General features: G+C 48.4%; 1 protein-coding gene across 6 annotated transcripts in view; it reads left to right on the top strand.

Moving 5' to 3' along the window:
• The window catches only part of LOC144168766 (DNA-dependent protein kinase catalytic subunit-like), a 477,503-nt gene that overhangs the window by 254,534 nt on the left and 205,090 nt on the right, over nt 1–17,879 (top strand). For all 6 annotated transcript variants that reach the window (XM_077697734.1, XM_077697729.1, XM_077697730.1 and 3 more), the window contains exons 53-54: nt 329–454; nt 3,987–4,223. In XM_077697734.1, coding sequence (XP_077553860.1) covers nt 329–454; nt 3,987–4,223 — 363 coding nt within the window. The remainder of the gene's footprint in view (nt 1–328; nt 455–3,986; nt 4,224–17,879) is intronic.

Here is a 17,879-nt window from a genome sequence, read left to right on the forward strand (position 1 = left end):
TGCATTGCAGACTTCTGCTAGTACTGGTCGGCCTTTTTGTTTGGTGTGAAACAGCGGAAAAACACGGGACAGCGCAAGTAACGCAGACGCACCTGTGTTCCCTCGGTCTTCACGCTGTTTCACGCCAGCGTATGCAGCGAGTGGCCCTCCTTCAGCCTGTGTTGCCACAACCTGCTTGTTTGATTGCCGAGGCACCATCTGGATGGGCAGCGAGGGAGGTTGTTGAACGCAGAGGGCAGAAACGGACCGGAGTTAAAGTGCACCCATGCTAGCGGTCTTGTTCACAGGCGGTGCCTGACAGCAGCACCCTTGTGATTTTCTTGCCCAGCATTGTGGTGCAGCAGATGGAGGAGTTTGAGCTCAGCAGTAAGGACGAGAAAGCTGTGCTTCTGTTTGGAATCTTCGTGACCCACGACCTCGTCACCTTTGACACTGCGGACCGCTCCTTGGACAGGTAAGGCAGGGGAAAGTGGGAGGCCGCTTCGGCCGGTTCACAGGTGCTGGGGTGTAGAGCCTTTGAGGATGAGTTATTCAGCCAAGCTTGTGTGTGCCATGACTCAGCCAGTGAATGTGAATTCGCAGAGAAAAGAAGCGTGCTGGCAGAGGTGTTTTCAAGTGGGCTTTTACCCGGCCTATGGGGTGCATTGTAGTGAAGGGCTTGTTGCTTCACTGGGAAGAATAAAAGGGGCGCTAAACAGACGAAGACACAGTAGACACAAAGGACATTCACAGGTGACATGGCGCCTTTATATGACCTTTGTGTCTACTTCGTCTTTGTCTGTTTACTGCCCCTTTTATTCTGTCCAGTGAAGCGTGAACCAATTGGCTCAAGTTTTGTTGAGGCTTGTTGCTGCAGCACTGCAAAGGGCAAATGGTGGTGATACAGGTGAAGAGTGTGCTGCACTTGCGGGATCACTGTCTCTGCTTCCTCCTAGAGGGAAGCTGCACACTTATTCGGATCATCTGGGCATTTCAAAATCTCAACACAAGGGCACTTTTGTTCTTGGCCCGTGATGGTCTGAACATGTGCACTTCGGTACAAAACTTGCCCTCTGTGTCACCTCGCCCCACTTTGCTCACGGGATATTAAGTTGTACATGTGACGTGGCAGATCGTGAACCCATCTGTCGTGGCTAGGGTTTTGTGATGCTCAGCACAAGGTCGATTCTGAAGTGTGGATTTCCAACTGAGGCAAAAATGCCCCAGGTGTGCAGGATATTTCGGTGCATGTCACCATATCTGTGGCCGGAGGGCTTCCATAGCCCTTGTCTGTTGCAAAGCCCACAGTTGAGCTGTATTCTTGTAGGCAAAGCACGAGGCAGACACAGGACGAGAGAAGAGATGGGACGAAGATGAGCGCTCGTCTTCGTCCCATCTCTTCTCTCGTGCTGTGTCTGCCTCGCGCTTTGTCTACAAGAAGAATGCATCACCAACAAGCCCAACTTTACACTCTCGTTGAGCTGTGGCTGCAGTCTGTGGAACACCAGTTTTATTGCGTGATAATTTTAGGGCGCAGCCCTCTGGAAGCCATTACTTGGGCTTCGTGGTGTAGGCGTCCTCGCAACCGAGTGACTGAACGCAGCAGCGGTGGCAGAAAGAAAACGGAGAGGAGCATTTAATGAAGGGTGAGGGGGAGGGCGGCATGCGCGGCTATGGTGTCATCTCCCACTGCCTCCCCCTCACTCTGGTTTCCCGCGTCACCGCACTGTAAGCACCCTCTCCGCCCTCCCTCTCCATAAGACATGTTTTGTTCGCCACTAATCCGAACCGTGTGACATTTGCGCGTAAGGTTCAAACATGATTCGGAACAGCACGCTGGCCAGCGATGGGGACGTGCTCCAAGATAACAGCAGAGTAGCGCGTGCCTCGATGCATTCACTTATCGCTTGATCACTTCCTGAGGCGCAGCAGATATGTGCCATGACTGAGAAAACTGCAGCTCGTGCTGGGCACAAGTTTCGCATTAGGGAGTATAGTAACTGTCAGTGCTTTTTTTTTTCTTTTTTTTCAAATTTTCTAAGCAAACTTATCTGTACATTACAATCACGGGCGCTTTAGAATAGGCAGAGAGAGAGAGGGAGAGGCTTTAATGAAAGCTGAGGAGGTCAGCTACTCCAACGGTAGGGCTTGCTACTCCAGATGGGGGTGAATACAGTGAGACAACAGGGGAAAATAGAGAGAGAGAAAAAAAAAGAGGGGTAGGAGGGAGGAGAGATGCATATATAAAATGTTCAGAAGGTTCACAGGACCTCTTCCAGCCCTGTTTTCGCGAGAAAAGTAAGCAGAGTTTTTGTTCCCAGCACTGCCTCATCATGATTTTGCTAGGGTCCAAGGAAGTGTGAGAATTCTAGAGAAAACCATGTTGGAGTCGCACAAGTGCCTTCAGTGCTGTTGCCCGCTGACTAGCATATCGCGGGCAGTGGCTTAAAATGTGCCTAATGTTGTCGGTAGTAGAGTGCATAGTACACAAGGGTGTATGCAGTGTTAAGCCACAGCCGGTGTAGCGCGCCTTCAGTGCGCTTGGGCCGACCCCGCGGATGCCGGAAATCACACTTAACATCTATCACATGGAGAGGCGCATATCTCCTCAGACGATCCTGCCAAGCTGGCAGCTGGAGTTTCCATCCTAGGTCAAATGCTTTTGCTATCCCCGTTGGAAAACGGCATTCCAACGGTGTGGGCATCCAAAGGTCTGGCAGCCGCATCGGAGACCTTGTTGCTTGTTATACCAGAATGACCTGGTAGCCACTGAAGGTAAATTTCATGCCCTTCGCGCACTGCACTTGTGCACATTTCATTCATATCACAGACAGGTTGGTTGCAACAATCAGGCGGCTAGTTGGGTCATTATTGACCTGATTTACCTGTCAGCCGACAAAAATAACACCACACAGACATCCCAGAGTTCTCGGCATTTGTATAAAAAAGGCAGGACCAATGTGAAAACGAAATTGACGGGTGGCTTGCTAAATGTGAAGGATCCTCTCCCTCGGCCGCGTTTCTGTGGGGGGATCTACAAGGTCCCTTGCGCCGACTGCGGACCGGTATACATTGGCGAAAGCAGAAATGTTTGCAGGCGTCCTAAGCAGCACAAGAGTGACATCACCAAGGGCCACGCAATGACAAATGCACTTGCAGCGCTTGCCGAGAAGATGGACCACGACATAAACTGGGACACCATAGCCACGGAAAAGAATTTTGCAGCGAGGCTCAATCCTTTTTTTTATTGCGAAAGTATACCCGATGGCATAAATACTACATTAAAAGTATAGGTTAACTCCCGTTTCATGAAGAAACGCAAGGAGGGAGGGGGGGTGGCGTCCCCATATCCACCAACGGAGGTCAAGTGGTCTGCGAGGATGGAGGTCGAAAGTGTTGTGTTCTTGAATAACTAATTATTCAGACAACAAGCAACACAATCAGTAGATGATCTGGCACTCTAAACCACACCTACTTCCTCATCGTGCGCTCAATGCTACTTAGGAACCTGCAGTTTAGCCGTCATTTCATCGCAAACAAGGGATCCCTACGCATCCCAAAACGTCCATTTTGCTTGAACATGGGTCAGTGCCCTGCATTTTTATGCAAACGCGTTTACCTGACCAGGCAGTATTGCGTCAAACTCTCGACTACAGTGCTTGGCGGTGTCAGACAACACATGTGGGTAGTGTCAGCGCTGTCTGTTGTTGCTTTTGTAGTCAGTGGGGTGTTATTTTTGTAGGCTGACCTGTAAACCAAGTTGCTTTGGAATTGTTCGAATGGATTGCATGACCGAGTGATGATTGATTTTGCCACGAGTTATCGACTTGCCTTTTGAGTGGGACCCAGTGTAGCTGTTATATGTACCTGGGGTGACATCATGTTGGAGGCTCCTTGAGGGCGGCAGTTCAGTACTGAGTTGCGGGGTGGTTTGCAGACATGTGGGATGGTTGTCAAGGGGGGCAGGCAGAGAGGCTGGCCCGTTCACGTTCCCCCCTTGGTGGCAGGATCCTGGAGCGTCTTCCGCGGCTGCTGGCCAGCAAGCACCGCGTGTGCTACACGGCCGTGGCCGACGTGCTGGGCCTGACGCTGCGCAAGATGAACGAGGGCGTCGCAGGGGTGCAGGCCTCCTTCCAAGGGGCCGTGGAGGGGGAGCTGGCCGCCCTGCTAAGGGCGGGCCAGCGGGACCAGTACCTGCTGGCCCTGCTGCACATCTGCCGCCTCTACCAGCCGCTGGCCGCCAGGTACTCTTCCCCCGCCAGGGCACACGGAATGCACAGAGTGGCTTTGCTTTGCTGCAGTGGCATCACACTCAGCCCTGGCAAAGAACTGCATCATGGCAAAAAAAATGCATTGCAACACTCCGTGGGTTTTTCTTGCCCGGAAGTTAATAGAAAGCGTGCGTAAATAAGTAAGTTTCTGCAGTAGCGCTACAGTCTAATCCCGCTACAACGAAGTCCGCTTCAACGAAATTTCCGCTTCAACGAAATATTTCCAATTCCCCGTCAGCTAGCCATAGAAGTCAATGTAACAAAGTCCTCGGCACAACGAACCATTTTTCTGGTTTGCTTTCGCTTCAACGAAATTTTCGGTGAATTGGGCTGGGTTTTAACAATTATTTTACAATAAAATAAGCATAGCGCCAGCTATCTGCAACTTTTAAAACATTCAGGACGCTAAGTTTCACCGAAAACATGCGCGGTGCGCCCACACCGCCACGAAAAAAAAAAAAACTCATAGGCGGACGCCATTGTTTGATGGTGATAACGATGTGGCTGGCCGTCTTTACATGAGGCACAGGCCCGGTTCGCCAAGCCGGAGCCGGAGCTACAGCCAATCTGTATCCAATTGAAATTGCACGAATGTGCTCCGCTGCTGGCGCGGCGCCGTCATGTGTGCGTTGTGGCTCGTGAGCAGCTGTCCTTGCCGTTTTCCTTCTACCATTCTTCATAGCCAAGAGCAAAAATCATGCTTGCGTGTTTGGTCTTGAAGCCAAGTCATCCTATCTTAGTCGCGAGCGCGCGGTCATGTTTAATGCAAGCGCGCGCGTCTTGCCTGCCAAGGTCAGTAGCTGCCGTGCCCTGTCAGAGATAAGATAACGGCACTGCTCCTGCCACAAGCAGGGGGGCTTCCGACGGCCTAGCAGCTATCTGCAAGTAATCAGCTCGGTGGGCGCGCCTTGTTGTGCAGCAATACGTTTTGCGCCTGCATTTCTTCACCCCCCCCCCCCCCCTCCGTAACGCGTTCTTTGCTTGCAATGAACACAGATAACCATTGGTATGTTTGTTAATAAACATGACGTTATTGCACGTCACTCATTTTTCTAAACATTGTTTTTTTGCTGCCAATGATGCGGAAACATACGGGGCTATTTTTCGGGCCTTTCCGTGGTGTGTTGGGGCGGATTTCGCCTCAACGAATTTTCGCTTCAACGAAATTTTTCGCGCGTCCCGTCAATTTCGTTGTAGCGGGATTCGACTGTAGTAGGAAAATTTGAGCCCGAGTTTAATTCTAAACAAACCCGGTTAAGTAATAGAAAAAAAAGATCAGCGGAAATTCAGAATGCGTAGCATTCTTATGCTGCTTGTCTAGACTGATATCTTTACAGCCAAATTTTTCGTGTTTCCTGAATTCTGTTTGACCAATTATCTTCATTTATGCTATTATATTGATTAAAGGTGTTACTTCCATTTAAATCTGCATTCTTGTGTAAATGAAGAGCATTTGCCATCTTGAGTATTTCTATATATTTTTTTCTCTCTTTTTTTTTGTTTTTTATAATTCTGTTGGACCAATTCTGTGAGGGTGGAATCTTTAAATAGATAAATAAATTAAGCCATTTATGCCGACATAAAATTTGAAGGTGGAACTTCCGCAACGTGTGCATTATTGTGGGAATGCAGGGCGCTACACGGTCCTGGCTGTGGGGGTACTCGGCAAAGAATGCTGCGCATTAAAACTTTTATCCTTGAGAAATGTTGGTGGAGTGAGTGGCAACATCGTGGACCCCAAGCCCCTGTACTCAGTCATGTCTGACCACAGCAAGAAGTTGAAAGGTGGAGGGAAGGAATGCCCAAGGGTGGCGGTCGCTGCCTTGATCAAGCGCTGGCTCGTCGGCCCTCTCCCCATCTAGCTGTCGGGCCTTGCTGAGGGTGAAGGTTAAAAGCTCAAATGGCCAATGAATGCCGCCGCCTTGTTCCAGTATCGCACGGTATTCCACGGGTGGAGCAAGTGCGTCATCTGCACCATTGAGCGCCAAACTTGTTCACCTGTGCCAGCCTGTGCCGACCAGCCCCTGTTGCGCCATAACACGTTTACCAGTAGCGTGGAAATTTGGGCTTGTTGGTTCATAACTTACAAATATATAGCACAGAAGACGAGAGACACAGACAAGTAGAAACACACGGCGCTATGTGTCTAGCGCCGTGTGTGTCTACTTGTCTGTGTCTCTCATCTTCTGCGCTATATATTTGTACGTTTACCAGCACTGCCCTGTGCCGCAGAGCCCAAATTGAGCTGCAAGATGCAACCACCAGGATTCCCCGCACCTGTAAGCTTGGCTGAAGCATCGTGCTTTCGGTTTAGTGTGGTTACGGTTCTGCTTTCATCAGGGCTATGAGTGGCTATGGCAGTTGTCGTAGCTGAAAGGCCGCAGGCACTGCGCGCCTTCTCCACCTTCACCTTGGATTGATTTGTGTCTCAATTGCACGGTGTTGCTTGCCGCTGTCGGCTGCTGCGCCACAATCAATGGAACTTCACCAATAGCGAGTGAAAATGTTTTGTGTCACATCGCAAACAGATAGAAAACAGAATAATATTTGCATGAAAGGTTGTGGTGTATTAGAGGTGATTTCAATGTATAACGTATTTACTCGCAGAATGAACCCACTCGCGTAATGAACCCTCCCCCCACTTTTCTTGTTGAGAATTTACTTTGACTGACTAAAAAATGCAGCGGGAATATGTTTTTATTTTAAGCATGGTTGCTGATACTGTAGGCGATCGCAGTAACTCGATATCATGCTACAGTACACGCAGAAGTGCTAAAAATGCATTCCAAGAAAAAGAAATCTCTTCCGTAGCCAGAGACGTGAGCGTGAATGCCGAGGCTTACAATTTAAAAATTGCTGGTTTGCGGTGTGCCACCTGTTGAATGAAAAACAAACCTTGCGCCGTAAAAACATTTCGGCGTGCGAACAAAGCACCAAACGTACTCCGCACTCCTTTCCTGCTATTTGATGTTTAATCTTGTTCCGCCGGCGTCCGAACAAAGCACTAAAATAGTTCGCACTCCTCTGTTCTTGCTGTTACGCGACTTCGCCATTACGCTCTGTGGTTTTGTTGTTCACCTGTGTTCCAACCTTTTTTGTGGTATGGCGGCGCGGCGTTTTAAACTACGGTGGTGGAGGAGCATGCGCTGCTTATGGAAATGGCGCAGCTGTGTGGTACTTCAGTGTTGACCCAGTGTGTGTAGGCTATGGGCGAAAACGAGAGGTTTTCGGGCGGTGAACAGGGGTCGCCGTGTGTTTCGTGGGCCCAAAGGAAGTTGGCCAGTGTGGGAAAAGAAATTTTGGAGTGCCTTGACGGCACGGAAGACGGTGCAACAACAAAAGTGCAGCTGCTAGCGACTTCAGTGAGGAGGGAAGCTCCATGGCGAAGAGGGACGATGGCGAGTTGCGAATGAAATATAAATTTTATTACATAATTACCTACACGTTTTTACAAAAATGGCAAGGCCCTGACAGCGCTTCTCTTACAACTTTATTGTATGAAATTTCAACTTTTAAAAACCTCTTACAATTTTTTTCCCGCGTAATGAACCCTCCCCCCAAGTTTCAGCAAAACCCCTGTGTGTACAAGATTTCGGCGCTCGTTAAAGATCCCCAGGTGGTCAAAATTAATCTGGAGCCCCACAATGAATCAATTCAATATAGTCGACCATTTTTGACGACCGTAGCTGCAGGTATTGAAAAACAGGTCTTGGACACTTTGCTCTCTCTCGTTGATTGGGTTCGGTTTTGTTGTGAGGTAATTACAGTTGAACTTCATTATAACGAAGTACTATTGGGGCAGTAAATTAGTTCGTTATATCCGATATTCATTATAACCGTAGAGGTAAAAATCTGCTCTAATAAATTGGCAATCTGGCTCACACAACAATCCTAGATAAAAAATGCATTGTTCTAGGCTCCAAACCCACTGTAAACGAGGTACCGTATTTATTCGAAAATAGGTCGAGCACGAATATAGGTCGACCCCCTAAAAATTGAGGTCGCCGGAAAAAAAAATAATATATTCGATTATAGGTCGACCCATACTTTTAAGAAAAAACTTGAGGAAACTTTTTAAAACTCCCATTTATTTACAACGCGGTCACCTCACTGGTCGGAGCCACACACTGCGTCGTCGTCGGAACTTGCGCCGCATGCGCCGCATTTCATTACCCACCCCCGCCCCCGACTGGCTTTGAAGGCTGAACGGCCAATCCCGCCTCACAGCGCTAACTGTGTAGTTTTGGTCCTTCGCAGGACACTCGGTGTCCTTTCGCATGCTCCTTTTCCATGTGCAGCCGGAGTTTTTTCTCGAGAGCATCGTGCCACCCAATTGTAGGGCCACGAAACGCACGACGCAGTCCCCTACAAGCAAAAAGTTCGTCCCGCTGTTTCCGCCATCCCCTGATCAGCTTTTCATTAACGACTAACTCTCGCTGAGCGGCGCAGTTGTTCAAGTTCTCAGCAAACAGGATCACCCGCCGCTTAAAGTCCGACGTGACATCGCGAAATGCGCACGAGAAACACGTTATATGCGCAAATCACAACGAAGCAAACACAAAGAAAGCGCATGAAACGGAGAACGGGAGATAGTAGAGACAGCGGAGACAGCGAGCGAAGCAGGCAACGCCGTTCCGTTCACGAGGTGGCTACGCTAGGTGGCGAAAGTGACCTTTACCCCCACCTCGCGCTAGCCGCTACCGCGGCTCCGAAGACACCAAGCCAAGCCAATCTGGCTCTCTAGCCAGTACGTCAGCTCGCTCGTGTCCGGTTCGGCCGCAGGTAATGCGCGATAACCGGCAGTGACTGTGGGTGGTTTTCTTACGCTGATTGTTTTGTTATTTTTTCCTTTATTTTCTTGCCTGTCTTTGTTCTAGATGCTCCGCGCTGCCGCCTCAAATTGAGGAGCGCCGGGCGTGACGGAGAAACGGATTGCTCGGTGCGCTCGCCATTTTTGATCACGACTATAGGTCGAGGTTCTTCGGTCACGATTATAGGTCGACCCTCAATTTTTAAGCACATTTTCGGGAAAAAAAGGTCGACCTATATTCGAATAAATACGGTAGTTCTTATCTGGCTCCTTGCGGCATTTCGAACTATACAGACCGGAACGTGAGAACGTGAAATTGTAACAGAACAAAGTTCGTTCAGCAAAACAGGCCTGCCTTCTTATTTACTTGAAGGAGGGTTTGGGCTTCGCCTGGTGGCTTTTCACGGTCTGAGCGGAATGAAGTTTTTCAGTGTCATTGCAATGAAGGGCCTTGGGCTTCTAGAAAAGCGTTATTTTGTCTCACTTTAAGTTTTGCTTTTATTATGCTAGCTGGCGAGTGTTTATCCTCGCGTGAACCAAATATTTCTTCGTTATAGCCGATATCGCGCAGCTCTTACAGTTTTGCTTTTGTTATAGAAAGAATAGGTGTCATTGAAATAAAGCGTGACCAAACAAACTTTGTAATTAGTTCGCTATATCCAATAACTTGCTATATCAGTTTTCGCTATAGCGAGGTTCGACTGTACTCAATTTCGCCTGTGAACTTGGGGTAAGCTTTGCTTATATTGAGGATGGTCCAACATTAGTCATGCCTTCTAACGCACTCTAGTTGCGTAGTCTACGACATAAGTTCGTTGACTCTCACAACCCAGTGGCAGGCGAATACAAAGCTGTGTTCAGCTTCACACGCACTGAATCGATAGAAAAAGTGCAAGCAAATGCCTTGTTTTATGGAATGCCACCATGCTCTACACTGCCGTCTACCGGACACAAAGCGACGCCTGTTATGTAATCCTCTTCAACTTTGTGGGTGAACGGTGATAACGTGGCGCACTCTCTGGGACCAAAGGGAAATAACTTCACATATCATAAATTTCCCCATCTGGTACACGAACTGGTTCAGAGTAGGTTCTAGTGCATGGTAGAATGCCTGATATAGTAGATAAATTAAACTTTATTGGCAGGGTACTCGCACAGCAATCTTTGCCAGCCCCCTGCCAAACGGCCTTTGCCGGCTATCGGCGATTTTGCCAGCTCTCGGGATTGCTCCCAAACATATGTGCAGTGTAGACCGCTGATAACGTATGTCACGGGAGACTCGAAAATCTGCACTATAAGCGGTACCACACTATACGCCTTGAGCGCTGCCTGTAGGGGCACCACTCCACTGAAATCCCCCTAGTGGCCCGGTTCGAAAGCAACCGCGGGAGTCTCCGGCCCGCTCCCCACTGTCACCGCTGCTTTCGGGGCCCGTTCACGATTGAGATTTACCCTTTGTAGGCGCTCGAAATACATATTCGTGTGGAGCAGTCACTATGTTCGCAAATGTAGCACATTTACGAGAGTGTATATGTGTTTGACGCGATCTTAGTCTGGTACATTTGGTCCGTACAAGCGCCAGGTGTGCATCACACAGCGTCGCGAAACTGGTATATCCGTATGGAGATGATTGTGATTCCACTGCCCTGAAATTTACTAACAGTCTCTCCGTAAGCATAGTTTCCTCAAATGGTCATGCTATGGCTATGCACTACGATGTTCTGTGCACTTATATAACCTAACGGAGCACTCGTACCTGACCGCACGCCAGCTATGCTTTCCAATATCATACCTCTACCCTGAACATAAATTTCACAAACATTCTACGAAATAAGTATGATGGATAATCTAAAATTATACCCGGGATCAGCACACGACAAAAAAATTAATACTGGGGCATCTTGAGCTGAGCTGGGGTGTCTTGAAACTAAGCTGAGCGCCCGCAAACATTCATATATGCGACATATATCCTCCAGGAGCAGCACGGAGAAGGCCTTCTAGAGTAATGCGCATCCGCGACTAAACATTTCTTCGAAGCATAGTCATATATGTGACGCAGGGAGCCTGCAGAATCTAGCACAAACGGAAATCAGTGGGCCTTATCAGATATCCCACTCTTCTAACAGCACCTTTTATCGGTTGTGAACTTGTATACCTCAAAAAAATGCGTCTGCCGAGTGATCAGCTGTTCGTTGAAATCTAAAAACTAGAGTAAGGTTGACGCGTAGCGTGTGTGTGTGATTACTAAAACGTTCATTCCATTTCGCTCCGCATTGGTACACAACGATAGTTAAGCGTCCCCTTCCCCCCCTCCTCTCCCCTTAATCACGAAATAGCAGTTCATTTCGCACACTAGTTGGTCTTGGGAGTCCTATCCGGCTGAAGTTTAAACGAACGTCTTTAGCATTTCAGAAGCTGCACTGACTTTTTTTCATTTCCGTACGAGCTATTCTGTTTCTTCTGCACTTGAAGACCATCTGTTTTTCTGTGGTTTAATTAACTTTTCTTGGTTCTTGCTATAAGGCGTGCAAGAGTGCACATCTTTCAGGATGCACAGCCTTGGAATATACCGTACTTGCCTGATTCTAACGCGCACCTGATTTTCCAGGAAAAAAACTGAAAAAACTTGCACCTCCGATTGTAACACGCACGGAACTTTGTGAGCAAGAAAAACGAATGCGACAGAAACGGGCGATTTATTTCCCGAAGTAATTTCACTCATCTCACTCCTCGTTGCTCTCCGAGAGGTCGTCGTCACTCTCCGCTTTCCACAACATCTCATTTTTGGTGCCGTGAAGCTGGTTCGCGATACCAGACTTCTGAACGAACGTTCAACCATGGTCGATGGGATCGTGGCCCACACCTCGCACGCCCATCCCGCGAGCTTCTCCAGAGGCGCACGCTTCAGCCAACCGCTTGTTGTGAATGCGTGGGAGCCGCTCGTAAGCCGTGGAAGCGGCGACCCTTTGTTGCCACTGCGGCTATTGCTGTTATCAAGCGCGCAAGTGGAACAATTTGACGATTTGTGGGAATGTTACGCTGCTGAGCACGAGGTCGCGGGTTCAATTCCCAGCTGCGACCGCCGCTTTTCTGATGGAGGCGAAAAGCAAAAACGCCCGTGTGTACGAGATTTCGGCGCACGTAAAGATTCCCAGATGGTCAAAATTAATCCGGAGCCCTCCACTACGGCGCGCCTCATTGCCTGCGTTGCGTCGACGCGTTAACCCCTACAATCAATCAATTTGTGTGAACGCTGATAGAAAAGCCTAGGCGCCTAGGCCCGGAAAATTGTTGCTAAAAGCTTTGGCACCATCTTGAGATGGAGATGGCGATGTGCGGGAAAAAATTTCAGCTGTTTTGGCAGTTTCGGTTTTGTATCTGATTCTAACACACATGCGATTTTTCGGCCTATTTTTCCGGAAAAAAGTGCGCGTTAGAATCAGGTAAGTACGGTACTTAACATTTTCGCGTGGCTTCTATTCTTATAAAAGGCACAAGTTATTATCTGGTATTGGGTAATCACATCCCCAAAATATATTTTTCTACGACGTATATATTTGAAACGAGGCCGCATTCGTTGTCCGCGCTACAAAACGAAATGCACCTCACACTGTGCCAGTATCAGGTCTAAACGAGTCTGCAATAAAATTCAATTGTGCTGCACTTATTCAGAAGGGACAGCGGTGGTATGCCGCGGCCGTCGCCAACGCCCATAACAGCGGCCAAGAACGGCGCTAAGCCGCGTTCCCGGATAGCTATTGTTGGCGTTTCAGGACCCCACCAAGGCGCAGTGACCTTCAAAGTGCCCTAAACATACTATTTACTTACAGACGTCACCGTAACAAGTTATTTAAAGCGTGGAAGGGCGAAAAGAAGCGAAAAAGAACCAAAACACTGCATGAGCCCCACCAGCCGTGCAGCGCTAATCCCATCAACGCCGTGGAGAAGCGGCGGCAGGTGGCGCAGCGATTGCAAAGCTCGAGGCGTATAAGCAAAACATGTGTGACATAGCCACATTGCAACGTAATTCTTTGTTGATCATCACTGAAACGCTGGGCACTTAAAAACAGAGGCACAACCTACCGTATTTACTCTCGTAGTGAACCCACTTTTTTTGCAGAATAAATCGGCATGAATTTGGGGGGCGGGTTCATTATGCGGGAAAAAAATTGCAAGAGGTTTTTAAAAGTTGAAATTTCATACAATAAAGTTGCTAAGAGAAGCGCTGTCAGAGCCTTGCCATTTTTGTAAAAACGTGTAGGTAATTATGTAATAAAATTTATACAGTAGAATCTCGATGATACAAATCTCGTGGGACCGCGAAAAATATTCGTATCATCCGAAATTTGTATGAACCAACACAGACCAAAAAATTGAGCGCTGAAAAAAGTTTTCGTTTATTTCTTTTCTTACTTTCGTGTGAACAAATCCGTGATTTTTTTCTGCTTTTTTTAAACCCCCACGTCACAAAGCAGTCCTTTCTGGAGCGCGTAACGCTTCGCCTAGATTCGCGCTTGTCTCCTCACTCCCGGTGTACAAACTCGCTACACGCCGCAACAGTCAAGCGTGAACCGCATGGTGCGTTTTTGTACGCGATTCGCACGCCTCGGCTTTGCGCGCGCTGTATTTTCAAGGCCGCATTGACGATTTCGCGCCCGCGGTATCTCCTACCTCGGTCAGAAAAAGACGCTGACGACTTGCGAAACGCTCGAGACAACCCGCTGGCTCCGCCCGAGATGTTTAGGCTTAGCACTCCGGCAGATATTTTATGGGCGCTTTCACTAGCGGCGCGGATGGTGTTTTATAGTACCGTTTTCGCCAACGTTATCAGCTCCTTTACGGCACAAGAAACTTCGTGTCTGCCTTGAGCGGCATTTTAAAGAGCGGCTAGAAGCAGTCGCTCAAGCGGCCGTGCCACTTCGCGGCCGAAGTCGCCGCCATGTTGCCGCCGCCATGTTGCCGCCGCCGGCCGCGGCGCGCGCCAACGTTACTAGATAGGCGCGCGCAGCGTGCGAGAGGTTTCGTCGCGGCGCGCATGGGGCGTGCGGGGCGCGTTTTCGCGAGCAGAAAACAACAGCCCGGCCGTTTCTGGAGAAAAAAGAGTGACAAATGGGGGGAGAGCCGTCACTTGCTTGTTCGGCAGTCGGGCGCCTCGCCGGCTCGTTCGTATCATCCGCCGGGCCGCGCAGGTCCGTTCGTAACAGCCGAAATTTTTCCCATTGCAAACAATGCAATTTTGCCGGGACTTTTCAGAAATTCGTATCATCCCGAAATTCGTATCACCCAGAATCGTATCATCGAGATTCGACTGTATTTCATTCGCAACTCGCCATCGTCCCTCTTCGCCATGGAGCTTCCCTCCTCACTGAAGTCGCTAGCAGCTGCACTTTTGTTGTCGCACCGTCTTCCGTGCCGTCAAGGCACTCCAAAATTTCTTTTCCCACACTGGCCAACTTCCTTTGGGCCCACGAAACACACGGCGACCCCTGTTCACCGCCCGAAAACCTCTCGTTTTCGCCCATAGCCTACACACACTGGGTCAACACTGAAGTACCACACAGCTGCGCCATTTCCATAAGCAGCGCATGCTCCTCCACCACCGTAGTTTAACTCTTTCGTTACGGCGGAAAAACGGCCGATTTTAAGTGCTTCCACAAAACGTTTTTTTTCTCTTGAGCTACTGGACACACGTAGCCTTGCTATGCATGAAATTGTAGCTTATAGATTGCTCTTCCAAACACAAAGCAGCAGTTTTGTTAAAGGTACAATACCTTACAGTTTATTCGTCAAGTAATCAGGAAAAAAGCCCCCAAGAAAAGTATACGAAAAACACAGATCGGCACTTTTACCAAGACTAAAAATTATTTCAGGTATTTTAAGATATACAAATTGTTCCTACGTTCCTTGGCTATGATTCAATATATAACTCAACTCTGTACACCAAGTTTTGGCTTTTTGAGGGCCCGTCAACCTAGCGCAACTGACGGCTGTGCCACGCCGCAAGGGCACTCAAGGGTGAGTGAGTCTCTGTAAAACGTGCATCCAAGTACCGTACTTACCCGATTCTAAAGCGCACTTTTTTTCCGGAAAAATAGGTCGAAAAATCGCATGCATCGGATACGAAACCGAAACAGCGGAAATTTCGTCCCACCTATCGCCATCGCCATGTCAAGATGGCACCAAAGCTTTTAGCAACGATTTTTCGGACGCAGGAAGCATAGGCGCCTAGGCTTTTCTATCGGCGTTCACACAAATCGTCAAATCGTTCCACTTGCGCACTTGATAACAGCAATGGCAGCAGCGGCTCTCACGCGTTCAAAACGAGCGGTCGGCTGAAGCGTGCGCCTCTGAAGAAGCTCGCGGGATGGGCGTGTGAGGCGTGGGCCACGATCCCATTGACCATGGTTGAACGTTAGTTCCGAAGTGTGGCATCGCGATCGTGCTTGACGGCACCGAGGACGAGATGTTGTGGTCAGCGGAGAGCGACGAGGAGTGAGATGAGTGAGATTACTTCCGGAAATAAATCACCCGTTTCTCTCGCATTCGTTTTTCTTGCTCACACAGTTCCATGCGCGTTACAATCGGAGGTGCAAGTTTTTTAGTTTTTTTGTCAGGAAAATCGGGTGCGCATTAGAATCGGGTAATTACGGTATACTCTTTTGTGTCCTCGCACAAAATTCTTATCAGTTCGGTGGTAAAAAACAAGAAAAAAAATAATCGAGCGCTCTCGACAAGCATCGCATGTGAACCCTGCAGCACTAATCTGACACGAGCGCCAGGTTATCTTGAAGGTGATAGCGCGATACAGCGCGGTGCATTTGGCAAAATATCCCGGCCGTACGTTCTCGAGACCCTAAACACAAAATCAAACCGCAGTCGTCAGATAAGAAGCACGTTTTGTTTATAAATACAGCGCGGAGTCGCAACGAAATTACCTGCCAGCGCTTGTTGAAGTGCGAGGCACCTGAACCGGAGCTTCGTCGCCCTAACTGAAATCTGAAGATCCCACATCATTGCTTGACCCCTCACTGCTTCTGGAATCAGAAAAATCGACAGCAGGAGCTGCCGAAGTGCTTGCTACAGCAGTCCAACTGTGCGGAGCGCGGCGCGAACCCAACGCCATTTTTCCTCCTCCTCCCCTCCCCTTCGGTTCAAATTTCTCTCGCTACGCCGCCACCACACGAGACACATAAACAAACGAAACCGAAATTGAAAGAGAAGTTGCCAAAGAACACACCAGATGGCGATAGTTGTCTGTGGGGCGCGGGTTTCAGATTTTGCGGGAGATTTAAAATTATCGGACGCCGGCTTCCGATTGCCTATGGCGCCGTCGTGAAAGAGTTAAGGGGGGTTTCAAAATCAACTTTTTTTATTTCATTGTAGATTTTGATGAAAATGGGCACAGCAACCGCAAATGCTTCTGTGATAACACCATAAAAATTTCAAATGCATTCCCAAATGCTTTGCATTCCCAAATGAATGGACGAGGTCGCGACAGTTTTAGAATTTTTTTTTTAAAACAGTGTTTTTTAGTTTTCATTTTTTTAGACATTAATGTGCAACAGGCATGTCGAGTGTGAACGACTATTTGAATAAAAAAAAATCACAAAAAACAAATCTGGAAAACCAAGACTGTCACGACCTGAATTGCTCATCAAGGAATGTAATGCAAGAAACAGAATCAAAATAGACCCAGCGGTCACGAAGAAATCCCTGGAACAAGCGACACAGGTGGCAAAAAAAACTGTTTTGAGAAAACGGCTTCCGAAGTTGCAACATAGGTTTCACTTATCAAAAGTCGTCACGGTTGTAGCCTTTCATGTCCTTTTGAAGATGGGGCTTCTGGAAGGCCTTGCCTTGAAATTGGAGTGCCTTTTACAGCCTTTCTCTTTCCACAAAACATTATTTTGAGCTCCTTTGTGAAGAGTACATAGCCCAGTTAACAGACCAAACGGAGGCGGAAATGGCTTTCAATGGGCTTTCAATGCAAAGTATGTTAGCTGGTTGGCTGTATCGCACTGGGCAACTTGCCTTTGCAGTGTTCTCCCCATGGCAACAAGTGAAGCATTTTTTTACTAAAATTTGAAAATTTGTGGCTTCTTTTATGTTTTATTACTTTGCCTGGCGCAGCAACTTTTATATGCATTGGTATCAATAATTTCCCTTAAAAAAACACTGGTAAATGCTGCAACAGTAAGGTAAATTTTTAACGCAGAGAACATATTTTTATTCCTGTATTCCTAACTCAAACCTGTTTGCATGATTATTAGAAGTGCACGGGAAACATCACGCAAGAAAGGCGATATGGCTCGCGTGCCTCGCTGCGCACGCTTACTGCGACATATCGTACTTTGATTATCTATGATATGGCTTGTCAGGTCGCTTCTGAGATTAAATCTAATGTCGCAGGCATTAATTACAACTACTCGCGTTCAATAGTAACCGGCTGCGCAGACATGTGATGCTCCAATGCGCGTCGGCTATGCCGTGCGCGCTGCAGCGTTTGACGCGTCGACCGTTTCTTTCCCAAGGCTAGTGAGCCCACAATCAAAACACAGGAATAACTAAGCGTGTAAACATCGTAAATCTGACTGAAAGTTCACTTCACGAACCGCTATCTCAAGCGCGCACACCGCTTCGCCCTCCGGGGTCTGGCGACGGTAGAGTCAAGCACACCACAAAGCATTCGATGACCTCCGCCTTTCGAGCCACACAACTTCCCGTAATCTGGCTCGTGATCTCAGGCCTTCCCATCGCGGTAACGTCCGTGTTGAATACCACAGACTGAACAGAAACGTGGCCGAGCGAAGCAGCGAAAA

The sequence above is a fragment of the Haemaphysalis longicornis genome, unplaced genomic scaffold, assembly GCF_048455015.1.
Source record: "Haemaphysalis longicornis isolate Haplotype H1 unplaced genomic scaffold, Haemaphysalis longicornis Haplotype H1 scaffold_2, whole genome shotgun sequence".
Classification (NCBI taxonomy): Eukaryota; Metazoa; Arthropoda; class Arachnida; order Ixodida; family Ixodidae; genus Haemaphysalis; species Haemaphysalis longicornis.